We start from the raw sequence: 12003 nt of genomic DNA, 5'->3' as shown, positions 1-12003 counted from the left end.
CCGTTATCCCCAGAGGCTAAGTCAGCAGACTAGCTAATAAGTTGTAATGAATGAGTAATTGATTCTTCATGCAGTTCATTAGTTATTCACTTTGGGTGTGACCCATTGTAATGATGGGAGCAGGGATGCATTTTCTCTAAACAGAAGTGTCTTTTGTTAAATGGGCCTGGACCATACGTGACACTGTTGCAGTGTTTTGCCATGAAGCTAAGCTGTGTTCTTTCCTGCAGGATGGTTTTGTAGTACGGATCTATACTATGAGTTCAGACCCGGCCCTGCAGCAGGAACTGCAGCTTAAGCTGGCAAGGAAATGTCTGCACGCTTGTGGCATCTCTCTTTTTGACCTCGAGAAGGATCTGCACATCATCAGTAAGTGATGCAAAATACAGATAATATGTGTAATAAAGCTTCACATGCTTTTGTATACCTGCTGGAAGCATTCTGCAGTATACTTGTGTTTGCAAGGTTGCAAATGTGTCAAAAATTGCTCATAACTTAATGGGATTCTTTTTTTTAAAAAAAATGGTGCACAGTACTTCCAATCCTGTCCCCTTGTGTTTTTGGCTCTAAATGCTATGTTCTTCTCTCAGGCACAGGCTTTGATGAAGAGGCAGCATTGCTTGGAGCAGGCAGGGAGTTTGCTCTGATGAAAACTGCCTCAGGAAAGGTGAGACTGGTGGCGTGTCTGAAATGTTTAACAAAAATGAATGTTGGAAGCGCTTCAGCTGCTGAGCTTAAGAGCTTTTGTCTTGCCAATGACAGACCAGGCACTTTGAAGGGTGAACCTGTGGTGGGGGAAGGACTCAGTTGTGTTCCTGCTTGTTTGACTGCATTAAGCCCATCGTACAATTTAACATTCCTGCAGTTTATAACATCTGTACATAGTTAGCCTTAGTCAGATTTTCCAACATCAAGCTGCACAAAAGCCTAATAAGACAGACCTTTATGTTTAGGAAATGTTTGCTAGCCCTCTTAGCTAAATTATCTTTAAATAATACAAAATTACAGAGTTGTTTTTATGTCTTAATGTCTGCCTTTTTTGTGCTGTCAGGACACAGCCTTTATTAGTGGTTATAGGCAGGCTGAGCTAAAAAGCTTCTGAACTGGCGTTCCTGTATTTCAGCCAGCTATGCAGTGAGTCTCGCCCTACAGTACAATGTCAGCAACTTCAGGGAGGCACAACAAGGCAGACTGGAAGAGAAGCTTCCTATAGTTTTTGAATTTATATAAGAGTAGAATCAACAGGTGTTATCAAAACTGTCGATACAAGTAATTAAGTGATCAGAGGTTTACAATACTCTCTTGTATAATAAGATGAGAATGCTAACTATGAATGTGGTTTGGGTGTGTGATTGTTTGTGCCTTTTTATTTTTTGTAGGTGTGGCACAGTGTGCTTCTCTTCTGCAGTAGATAGCAGTCTAGGATAGTTGTGTGTTACACATTCCTTTGTGTAGAGACCTAAACTCACGACACGTTTTATCTGCATATTACCAAGAGTGGATGGGTACAATGGGAACAGATGAATTTTATCCATAAGAAAGTATAAGCATTTAACTCATGACCCAGATTGGGTATGCTTAATGCATGCTACTGTTCTCTCAAATGCTACTGGAGGTAGTGGAGTTGTTTCCAAAGTGAGTGCTGGATAATCTGAGTCATAAAAATTCTTTTGCATACCACACCAGACTTTTACATATATGACTAAAAGCTCTTGTATTTGAATTGGCAGCATACACACAAACAAACTTTAGTATAAGAGCCTCAGACTAACATTTTGTAATCTTAAATTTTCTTTTAAAACCCAAACTGTTTTCAGTCTTTTTGCATGTGTTTAAATGAGTCTCCTTGTGTTTTATTTTAGATCTACTATACAGGAAAATACCAGAGTCTGGGTATAAAACAGGGTGGCCCATCAGCAGGGAAATGGGTGGAATTGCCCGTTACGAAATCTCCGAAGATTGTCCAGTTCTCAGTCGGCCATGATGGCTCTCATGCGCTGCTAGTGGCTGAAGATGGAAGTGTATTCTTCACAGGGTCTGCCAGCAAAGGGGAAGATGGAGAATCTAGTGAGATGACTGTTTTCAAACATTCACCTTGTTAAAACCGGAATGAAAGCCAACTTGGCTGAGAAGCTAAATGTGATGTCTGTTGTGTTCTTTTTTTCAGCTAAAAGTCGTAGACAGCCCAAGCCGTACAAGCCCAAGAAAATGATCAAACTGGAGACCAAGACAGCCGTGTACACAGCATGCAACAATGGCAGCAGCAGCATTGTCACCAAGGATGGAGAACTCTACATGTTTGGCAAAGATGCTATATACAGTGACAGCACCTGTGAGTTGACAGAAACGGAGCATAGATATTTCAACATTCCCTTGTCTGGTTTAATCAACGCTCTACAATAATTAAAATTTGTGTCCAAAAGAATTGCTCATTCTCTAAAATCTTTATATTCAATATTATTTTCCTCTCTACAGGTCAGGTGACAGACCTCAAAGGTCATTTTGTAACTCAGGTTGCCATGGGTAAGGCTCACACATGTGTTCTGACCAAAAACGGTGAAGTGTGGACGTTTGGGGTGAATAACAAAGGCCAGTGTGGTAGAGACACCGGAGCCATGAGCCAGGCAGGAAAAGGTGAGAAGATGGACAAACACACACAGACAGATAAACATAATAAAATCACTCAATTTGAGTTTTCCATTTAAGTACCGTTTTAAATTCTGATCGATCTGATGATTTTCTTTTTTTGTGGACATATCTGTTGTAGCATTTGGTGTTGAGAACATGGCCACAGCCATGGATGAGGACCTAGAGGATGAGTTGGAGGAGAAAGAAGAGAAGAGCATGATGTGCCAGCCAGGCATGCACAAGTGGAAATTGGACCAGTGCATGGTTTGCACAGTGTGTGGAGACTGCACTGGCTACGGTGCCAGTTGTGTCAGTAGTGGACGACCAGACAGAGTGCCGGGAGGGTAAGAGACTTATGTCAGGACAGCATCTGTGTTCTTAGGAACCAAAAAAATACTCGTGACTGATGGGATCTTTTTAACTGCATTAAAAAAAAAAAAAAGTGATATGAATATCTGTTTTGTTTGTTTACTTTGAACCAGTATCTGTGGCTGTGGATCTGGAGAGTCTGGCTGCTCAGCGTGTGGCTGTTGCAAAGCCTGTGCCAGGGAGCTCGATGGTCAGGAGGCCAGGCAGAGAGGCATCTTTGACGCTGTGAAGGAGATGATTCCATTGGACCTGTTGTTAGGTATGCTAAATGATATCTTCCAGCATATTAAAGCCCAGATTTTAATCGTGTTGGCGCAGTGACAAATGCAAGGAGCTAGCCAAAGAGCTGCCCATGCTATTTTGGTTCATGTGAGTGTAAAAGTGCAAAGGGAGTGGGCAATGAAATATTCAAGTAAGGATTAAAAAAAAAAAAGGACTCTCTGTGTGCCACATATCTCGTCGTTCTGAAATTGCTCTGCCAATCACAGTGAGAAATAGAGAAACGGCATTTCCAAGAAGTCCTTAAGTCCTCTGCATGGTTTACACCTGCATTTGGGAGAGCAACAGTGGCACGCAGCATTGTTAAGCTGCAGGATATAACATTTCCCGCATAAACAGGAGAACACAAAGTTACATGGACTGCTGAGAGTAGAGGTATATGTGGTTATTCTGTGGCATCCAATCGTGGTAAATACAGAGGATGGCGGTGCATAACAGCACTACCCTCTGGTCTGGCAGTTCTAAATTAGAGGCTGCAATTCTGTCAACATAACAGAAGTGAGTACACGCCTGTGCAGTGTTGCTAGAGTATCAAACGATTCACTTTGCAGTAAATGCTTTACAGTAAGGTTGTTCTTCCTTTTTTATGAAACAAAAGGTTCAACTTTTTAGAATGATGGCTTTTCACAGCTCTTGCACAAAATTTCTGGAAAGAAAAATCTGCTCTTCAGAGACAAATAGTTTTAGCTGCTCTTTTCTAGAGTGGTTATGTTGCTCCATTTTTCTCTTTAAGACTCCCCAAAGGTGTTCTGTTGGATTCGAGTGAGGCGAGATAGTTTCTCCTCTTGTGTGGTTTTGGCAGTGTGCTTCGAATTGTTGTTATGCTGGAAGGGTTCTGGTGACCGGGTGCTATCTTGTCAGCCAGTATTTTAGTATATCCACAGGCATTTATGGTTGCCATCTATAAATGTTCTCTCCCCAAGACCTTTAGCTCTCATGCTGCCCCTTATTATCGCACTCCCACCTCACTGCTTCGCTGCTGGTCATTGCATTGACTGTTGTAGTTGTGGTCTTATTTGAGCTGAGCAGATTTATCTTGATGTCATCTGACTGAAGAATGTGTGCTCTCAATAGACATCGCATTTCTTTTCTCGTTCTTTAGCAAAGTTTAATCTTGTATTTTTTTTTTTTTTTGCCAAATAGCAAGGAGCTTGTTGTTTTTATTTTTTCTCTACTTTGACACCATCCATAGAGCCTGGTGTTATGCAGTGTCCTCGCATTGTTCGTTTTCTCTCTTGATGACCAGAGTTACAATCCATAGTGTCTGCTCTCAGTGGATGACCACTGCTTCTTCTCATTAGTGATACTATGGCTTTGGTTTAGCTGCATTCTTCCTGTATTGTGCAATAGCTTTATTTATTTATTTGTTTTTTAATGCTTCTGGTTACTTTTTGAGGAATAATGCAAACACAGATAAAGCCCATAAATCCCAAACTGAGAAAGATCCAATGTTCACAGGTCTATGTATTTTGATGATTATACAGTTGGGTTTAGTGGACATCATAAGTAGGGCTGTGCGATATGACCAAAATCTCATATCCCGATATAAGACATCTATCGTCCGATGACGAAATGAATCATAAAATTGTAACATTTTCTGTAAATTCTGTAAATCTCGGGCAGCTTGACTTGCGTGAAGTGTTTCCAGCTGGGCGTCATGTGCCTGGAGTCCAGTGTTTTAACAGATGCATGAAACTATACATTTTTAGTCATAAGTTATAATGGCCGCCGTTTTCTTTGTGATTATTTATTACACGGCGTGATGCGTGGAAAAGCCCGTTCTAACATTTGAGTCTAAGGTTTATTTTTTAGCACCTGACGGCTCTTTTTTTTTTTGCTTCTCATCCGTAAACGCTGCATACTCTTTCACGTGATTCAGTTTATTTTGAAAAGTCTCAACAGGATCTTGAGCTTTATTGTGAAAGGTTTATGTGGAAAATAAACAAGCGGACGGCAGAGCCACGCGATGGTTTTACCATCATTGTTGCTAACAACAACACATACAAACAGTCGCTTGTCCGTCATTATTGTGGTTATATTAAATATAAGAGAAAGAGAGAACTTTAAGAAATTAATATAGCCACTACACTGACCATCAAAACAGTGAAAAAATATTGCCGTAAACAGTTTATTTGCAACACCACGAAACAAACGATAGCGTAAAATGAAACGATAGACGTTTTTATATCCTCATCCGATATATATCGTTATATCGAACAGCCCTAATAAGTGTACTCAGTTTTGTTGTCCTTTTTGTTTCTACTTTAGGATCAGTATTAATAATAAAGCCGTTCCTTTTGGTTTTTAAGAGAGGAAGCACTCTGTTTGCCAACTTAGAAATAGTGCTATTTATAATTTGATATACATTTAAATAACTTGAGATTAAAGCGATTCATGTGTAGTCACTTCTGTTCTGTTCATTCTATATCCATAGTACCAAGTCTCAACCATTTTAATAAGAAGGTGATCAAAGAGTAGAAATCGGTCATAGATTAAAGTGCAGGTAAATGGGAATCCTGCTTTAATCACAATATCTCCAAATCTGTGCAAAGTATGAAATCAGATACATCGTCCATCATTAAACAACTCCCCATCTTAAAGGTCAGGGAAATGTAAAACAACTGGAGAGCTACTTGCGCTGGTTGTTGCGCCTTCATGAAAATATGCTCTTCTTTTATCCTTTATGCTCTGTCCTTCATGCAGTATATTCATCTTGGCTTAAACACCACCTGCATTGTTTACATTTCACTTAAAGCTGCAAAGACTGACAAATCATATGCATGTTAAAATCTTAATGCATATAGATGATGTGACTGTAGCAGCTATATGTTTAGCTGTACATACCTGAGAAAGATTGTCCAGGGCTTAATGTAAGCACTGTATGCTAAGCTTATGAAGGCATGGTGCTTATGCTACATGTCATAATGTTTGTTGCATTTGCTTGAATACATTGCGCACTTGTCACTCATCCTTGGTTATAATCCTTGTGTCGTGCAGAGTCGTTGCTTCTCCATCATGTCTCTCCATCATTCATTGATGTGTGTCTTGTTTTGTTCCGCCCTGCTTTGCCTTCCCTCCTCCTCCTGCATCCTGTCTGGGCTGGCTGTATCTGCGGCCTTTTTGTTTTCAGCTGTGCCTGTCCCTCCCCCTCCAGGAGTCAACATTGAGGAGCACATTCAGATCCGCCAGGAGGAGAAACGACAGAGGATCAATCGCCGGCATAGGTTGGAGGAGGGAAGAGGTATGATTCAGAGCTAGGGGACTAACTTTAATGAAGAAGTGTTTGTTTTGGGATGTAGAAAGGACACATTTCTGTGATAGACATTTCAAATAGGAGAGACTATGGAGATGGATGTAACAAATAGGCTTAATTGTATGTCCATCCTTTTTAAAAAAATAAATAAATAAATAATCAAGTCTCAGGTTACCGGTACTTACAGGTGCTGTTGTGAGCTTGGGTGTCGTGCCTTGGTGACTTCCCCCTTGCTTGTGTCTCTACTTTTATTTATTTATTTAATTTTTACATTTTCTAGCATATGTGTATGGTTGTGGTGTAGTATTATCATGTGTTGTTTCCCATTTGTGAGCATTGTGCATGCATGTGAAAGTTTCTTTCTCCCCCAGGCCCCCTTGTTTTCCCCGGTCCCATTTTTATGAACCAGCGTGAGCAGGCCCTAGCCAGAATAAGACCCCTTCAGGCACTAAGGCATAAACGGGACAAGCACAAAGGTACTACGGTCTTCACTAACTCAACGGGTGCAGAGACACCCCTTTGACTTATCTCCCAATCTGGCTGTCCCGCCCACCTCCTCTCACTCTTTGAAGGCAGGACTCTTGTATCTTCACCAGGTCTCAAAGTTTTCATCCACGGAGTACGATGCAGTTAGTAAGACGAAGGTAGAAAGCTATGTCATTGCCTAACTGGATTTACCGTCACCCCCATAGCAAATAGATAAAGCTACTGCATTACAAGCAGAGACACTGGGGAGAGTAAGCTTTGACAGTTGACAAGTCTGACACATTTTAAATGTGAAACATTTCGTGGAAATGGCTTAGATGTGTCATCTTAACATTAAGCTTTGTTTGGACACTCATTGTTTGGACACTCAAGTGTTGAAATTGTTAAGACATTAATCAAATAAGTCGAATATGGCCATATATTTGTAGGGGTTTTTTGTGGGTTTTTAAACCTTTTTTTTTTTTTTTTTTTTTGGAATAAAACATCACTTTCCTTTGGAAAAACAACTGCTGGATATGAAGATGGATCCTTGCTTCTTCCCCCCCCCCCCCCCCCCCCCCTCGTCTAACCAGCATAATCCTGGAGGACAGAGAACATAATATAATGTGACTGTTAAATACCTGTTGAACCCCCTTTTTTTTTTTTTTTTTTATTAAGAAAAATGTCATTTGGCTACAAAAATGTCAAATATATCACTTTGTGTGCAGATGTAAAGCAAAAAACTAATATGTGCCATCTAAAGACATAAGAAGCATAACTTGTCCCACTGGCACTAATCACTGAGTGGTTTATTAGTCTGTTTTGCTTTGATGTTTGATGTGCATTTGTAAGTGTAGGTCATTTAGGTTGCATCTAATAAGCATTTTTCTTCATGGTTTTCACAGGCATTATGGCAGTGCCTGGTTTTGACCTCCAAAACTGCTTTCATGTGCTTAAGATGTCATTTTAGGAGCACTCTTTTTATTCTCTAATATTAAGTGTAGTGACAATGAACTAATTTCTTAACCCCTCTAATTTTGGCACCATGAGCCAGTCAATATTTATTTTGGGCCAAAAAAAACAAGAATCCTGAATATATTCTCAGTCACTGTACTCACTGTAATGCATGGCACTCCTCTATCCCAACCTCCTCCTCTCACACACCACAGCTGTGACCTCCTGCAGGGCTCAGGGTAAACCAGACTTCCTGTTAACTCATAAGAGACAAAAAAACCCCTCAATTCTTTTTCAAAACTGTTGGTAAGCTATAACAGAACTGGTTATCAAAAGCCTTTGTTATGACGGTGTGTCACTCCTTGCTATCGTTTTTTTTTTTTTTTTTCTTTTTTCCCTTTTCTCCCCCCTTTCTCCTTTCGTTTTTTTTTTAAGACCTCTTTTCCCTCCAGCTCTGTTTTTTCGAGGATTGTGCAGAGGCTTCCACCTCAGCGGTCTAAAGCTGCTACTAAACTTCACTCTCTGTTCTGTGCTCAAATGTGCTGACTTCAGTGTTTGCCTTATAGATGGTAGCAGTGAGCGTGGGGAGAAGGATGCTAGCAAAATTACAACCTACCCCCCGGGGGCTGTGAGATTTGACTGTGAACTGCGAGCAGTTCAGGTCAGCTGTGGTTTTCACCACTCAGGTGGGTGCTTTTCCCTCATAACAATCACTCGGTTAGATTTACCTTGATAATTATAGAAGTTGTTTAAAGCAACTAGTAAGAGTACAGTAATCGTCATGTTGGTTTACAGTGGTGCTTATGGAGAATGGAGATGTCTACACATTTGGGTATGGTCAGCACGGGCAGCTCGGACATGGGGATGTCAACTCCAGGTATTCTTGTCAGATGACCTTGTTTTTTCTTTAATGTGATAGATGTATGTTCAAGTAAAAGTAATTATTTGTTAGCCGTAGAATAGTTTCTGTAATTATCCCTGTATATTCTAGTATTATTTAAACATTAAATAATTATAGCAGAACAGACAAATGTCATGGGTATTAAGAGGGAAAACTACATTACAATCATACATTAACTGCAGTTTTGTGGACACACAAATTCATTTAATTTTTTCCCTGCTTAGGGGCTCTCCAACTCTGGTGCAGGCTCTTCCTGGTCCGAGTGTGCAGGTGACAGCAGGCAGTAACCACACAGCTATTCTCCTCGTGGATGGGCAGGTCTTCACATTTGGCAGCTTCTCGGTGAGTAAACAGAATCTATTGCAATTCTACCGTAATGCAAAAGTAATCTTTTAAATGTAACAAATGTAACCTTTGTTTTAATCGGTCACGATTGCTTTTGCAAGTGCTGCAGATTTCTTTTGCACTTTGTTTCTGAAACTTAACACTCTCCTTGCTTTTCCAGAAAGGGCAGCTTGGTCGGCCGATCCTGGACATGCCCTACTGGAATGCCAAGCCGTCTCCCATGCCCAATATCGGTGCCAAATATGGACGAAAAGCTACATGGATCGGAGCCAGTGGGGACCAGACATTCTTGCGAATCGATGAGGCTCTTATCAACTCCCATGTCCTAGCTACTTCAGAGATCTTTGCCAGCAAACACATCATTGGCCTCGTGCCCTCCTCTGTGTCTGAGCCACCACCATTTAAATGCTTGCTTATCAACAAAATGGATGGAAGCTGCAGAACCTTCAATGACTCTGAGCAGGAGGACCTGCAAGGATTTGGCCTCTGTCTGGACCCAGTGTATGATGTTATATGGAGGTCAGTGTGAGGTCTATGCTTATGTTAACCAAGGGATAAGCTGGATTTCATCTCAACTCTTTGCTGCACTTTCATTAGTCCAGAAATATTTCTAATTCCTTGCATGTTTAATCCCTGTCATTATTTCCTCCTGCTTCTAGGTTCTTGCCAGCCACCAGAGAGATGTGGTGTTACAATGCAGTGATAGCTGATGCCAGGATGCCCTCTGCAACAGATCTGCAGGCTCGCTGTAGCATCCTTAGTCCAGAGCTTGCATTACCGTCAGGATCACAAGCAACCACCACTCGCTCTCATGGAGCCCTACACATCCTTGGTAATCCTTTACACTAGGCATTTACAGTGTCAAATTGCTTATGGGCCTTATGATCTTTTTGTAATTACCTTTTATTAAATCATTGACTTAACTTCTCTGATGGGGCTTTAGCTTAGTGTATGTAGCTCCCGGGTGTTTCAAGTTTTAGCTGCTGTTCATTCACTATTATCCAATGTGATAGACTGGTTGTTAACAAGTTGGACTTAATTTTATGCTTTTATAGAAATGTTATTCTGTATATAACTGTAGGATGTTAAGTTGTTTTTCTGGCTTTTTGTTTTTCCTTCTTTTTATGAGTGAACTCTTATTGTAAGTTTTTCATGGGAGACTGTAGTATCACCTTTTAATCAGTTCAAGAGAAAACTGATTTGACCTCAGTCAAACAAATGATGTGATTGCAAGAATGCTATGACCACTTCTGTTGATTGTCATTTGTTAGTAAGATGAACTATGCTGTTTCTTCCACTTAGGTTGCTTGGATACACTGGCTGCCATGCAGGAACTGAAAATGGGTGTAGCCAGCGCTGAGGAAGAAACCCAGGCCGTGATGAAGGTCTACTCTAAGGAGGACTACAGTGTTGTGAACCGCTTTGAGAGTTAGTTCTTGTTCATAAGTAATGACTGAAAGAGACAGGACTTGCACTGACTGATTGAAGGGATTAAGCAGCTGCCTAGTTTGATATATTGATGTTGATCTCATCAATATATCAAACTAGGCAGCTGCTTAATCTGTAACATTCAGTGAGAAAAAATGCCATGGAAAGTAAGTGATCATCTTTGTGACCTTCATAACCTGACTGTTCCCTTATGCGATGTTGCAGGTCACGGTGGTGGTTGGGGTTACTCGGCCCACTCTGTGGAGGCCATCCGTTTCTGTGCCGACGCAGACATCCTGCTGGGTGGGCTGGGCCTGTTCGGGGGACGAGGGGAGTACACTGCCAAAATCAAGGTGTGCAGTCCCTTGAAATATTTTTACAAAAAAATGCTTTAATTGCATGGATGTGCAAGTTTTTGAAAACCATAAGTCAAAACAAGGTTATGTAGGATTTTGAAATTACTACCATAGGTGTATCTTATAGGGGTCTATGGGTTAGTACGGGCAGTATTTTTCTTTTTTTTAAATTTATATAATATATTAATCAGTTTCTGTTGTTGTGCAGCTGTTTGAGCTTGGCCCCGATGGTGGTGACCATGAGACAGACGGTGATCTGCTGGCTGAGACTGATGTACTGGCTTATGACTGTGCTGCCAGGTATAGTTAATGTATTTGTATTTTTTGAAAGTGGTTTTAGCACTTAGTTTTGTGGCCATTTCAGTAAAGAAAATGTTGCAGAATCATTTTAAATGGCTTTAACTGATGGTGATCTTATTTTTAGGGAGAAATATGCAATGATGTTTGATGAGCCGGTGCTGCTGCAGCTTGGCTGGTGGTATGTGGCGTGGGCCCGAGTGTCTGGTCCCAGCAGTGACTGCGGCTCCCATGGGCAGGCTACAATCACCACTGATGATGGGTAAAACTGATTTACAGTCACCGTGATAAATCAGTAGAGCTGATGGTTTATTTTTCTATATGTTACATTCTTTTACATTGCACATGTTGATTTTTCATGTGTCATGATTTGTGTTTTTCCTCCCATTTAGTGTTGTCTTTCAGTTCAAAAGCTCAAAGAAGTCAAACAATGGCACAGATGTCAACGCAGGTCAGATACCTCAGCTGCTTTACAGGCAAGTACTCTCATTTTGTTAAAAGTGGTGCATGTTTTTTGGGGGGGTTTGTTTTATTTTTTGGTGCCTGTCCAATAAATAAGCTTTATTCTCTTTTCATATTTTAACGTTAGGCTTCCTTCAAATGATGGCAATGCATCTAAAGGCAAACAGCAAACCAGTGAACCAGTCCATATCCTTAAACGCTCATTTGCTCGTACAGTCTCAGTGGTGAGTACTGTCCAAGTGTCTCTCTGCAAGTTATGTAACAGG

The 12003-nt window shown here is 40.8% G+C and overlaps 1 protein-coding gene across 16 annotated transcripts in view; it reads left to right on the top strand.

Moving 5' to 3' along the window:
• Window positions 1–12003, top strand: part of mycbp2 (MYC binding protein 2) — a 63080-nt gene that overhangs the window by 17278 nt on the left and 33799 nt on the right. For 12 of the 16 annotated variants that reach the window (XM_026145393.1, XM_026145401.1, XM_026145396.1 and 9 more), the window contains exons 10-29: window positions 231–369; window positions 591–667; window positions 1863–2067; window positions 2168–2332; window positions 2476–2634; window positions 2768–2972; window positions 3111–3256; window positions 6407–6517; window positions 6901–7005; window positions 8515–8634; window positions 8744–8825; window positions 9074–9191; window positions 9355–9713; window positions 9854–10026; window positions 10497–10622; window positions 10848–10975; window positions 11187–11278; window positions 11403–11537; window positions 11668–11751; window positions 11865–11961. In XM_026145393.1, coding sequence (XP_026001178.1) covers window positions 231–369; window positions 591–667; window positions 1863–2067; window positions 2168–2332; window positions 2476–2634; window positions 2768–2972; window positions 3111–3256; window positions 6407–6517; window positions 6901–7005; window positions 8515–8634; window positions 8744–8825; window positions 9074–9191; window positions 9355–9713; window positions 9854–10026; window positions 10497–10622; window positions 10848–10975; window positions 11187–11278; window positions 11403–11537; window positions 11668–11751; window positions 11865–11961 — 2826 coding nt within the window. The remainder of the gene's footprint in view (window positions 1–230; window positions 370–590; window positions 668–1862; window positions 2068–2167; window positions 2333–2475; window positions 2635–2767; window positions 2973–3110; window positions 3257–6406; window positions 6518–6900; window positions 7006–8514; window positions 8635–8743; window positions 8826–9073; window positions 9192–9354; window positions 9714–9853; window positions 10027–10496; window positions 10623–10847; window positions 10976–11186; window positions 11279–11402; window positions 11538–11667; window positions 11752–11864; window positions 11962–12003) is intronic. The other 4 variants (XM_026145394.1, XM_026145407.1, XM_026145399.1 and 1 more) reach the window with 3 other exon arrangements.

The sequence above is a fragment of the Astatotilapia calliptera genome, chromosome 16 (genome assembly GCF_900246225.1).
Source record: "Astatotilapia calliptera chromosome 16, fAstCal1.2, whole genome shotgun sequence".
In the NCBI taxonomy this organism is placed as follows: Eukaryota; Metazoa; Chordata; class Actinopteri; order Cichliformes; family Cichlidae; genus Astatotilapia; species Astatotilapia calliptera.
This window is presented reverse-complemented; position numbering and strand designations above follow the sequence as displayed.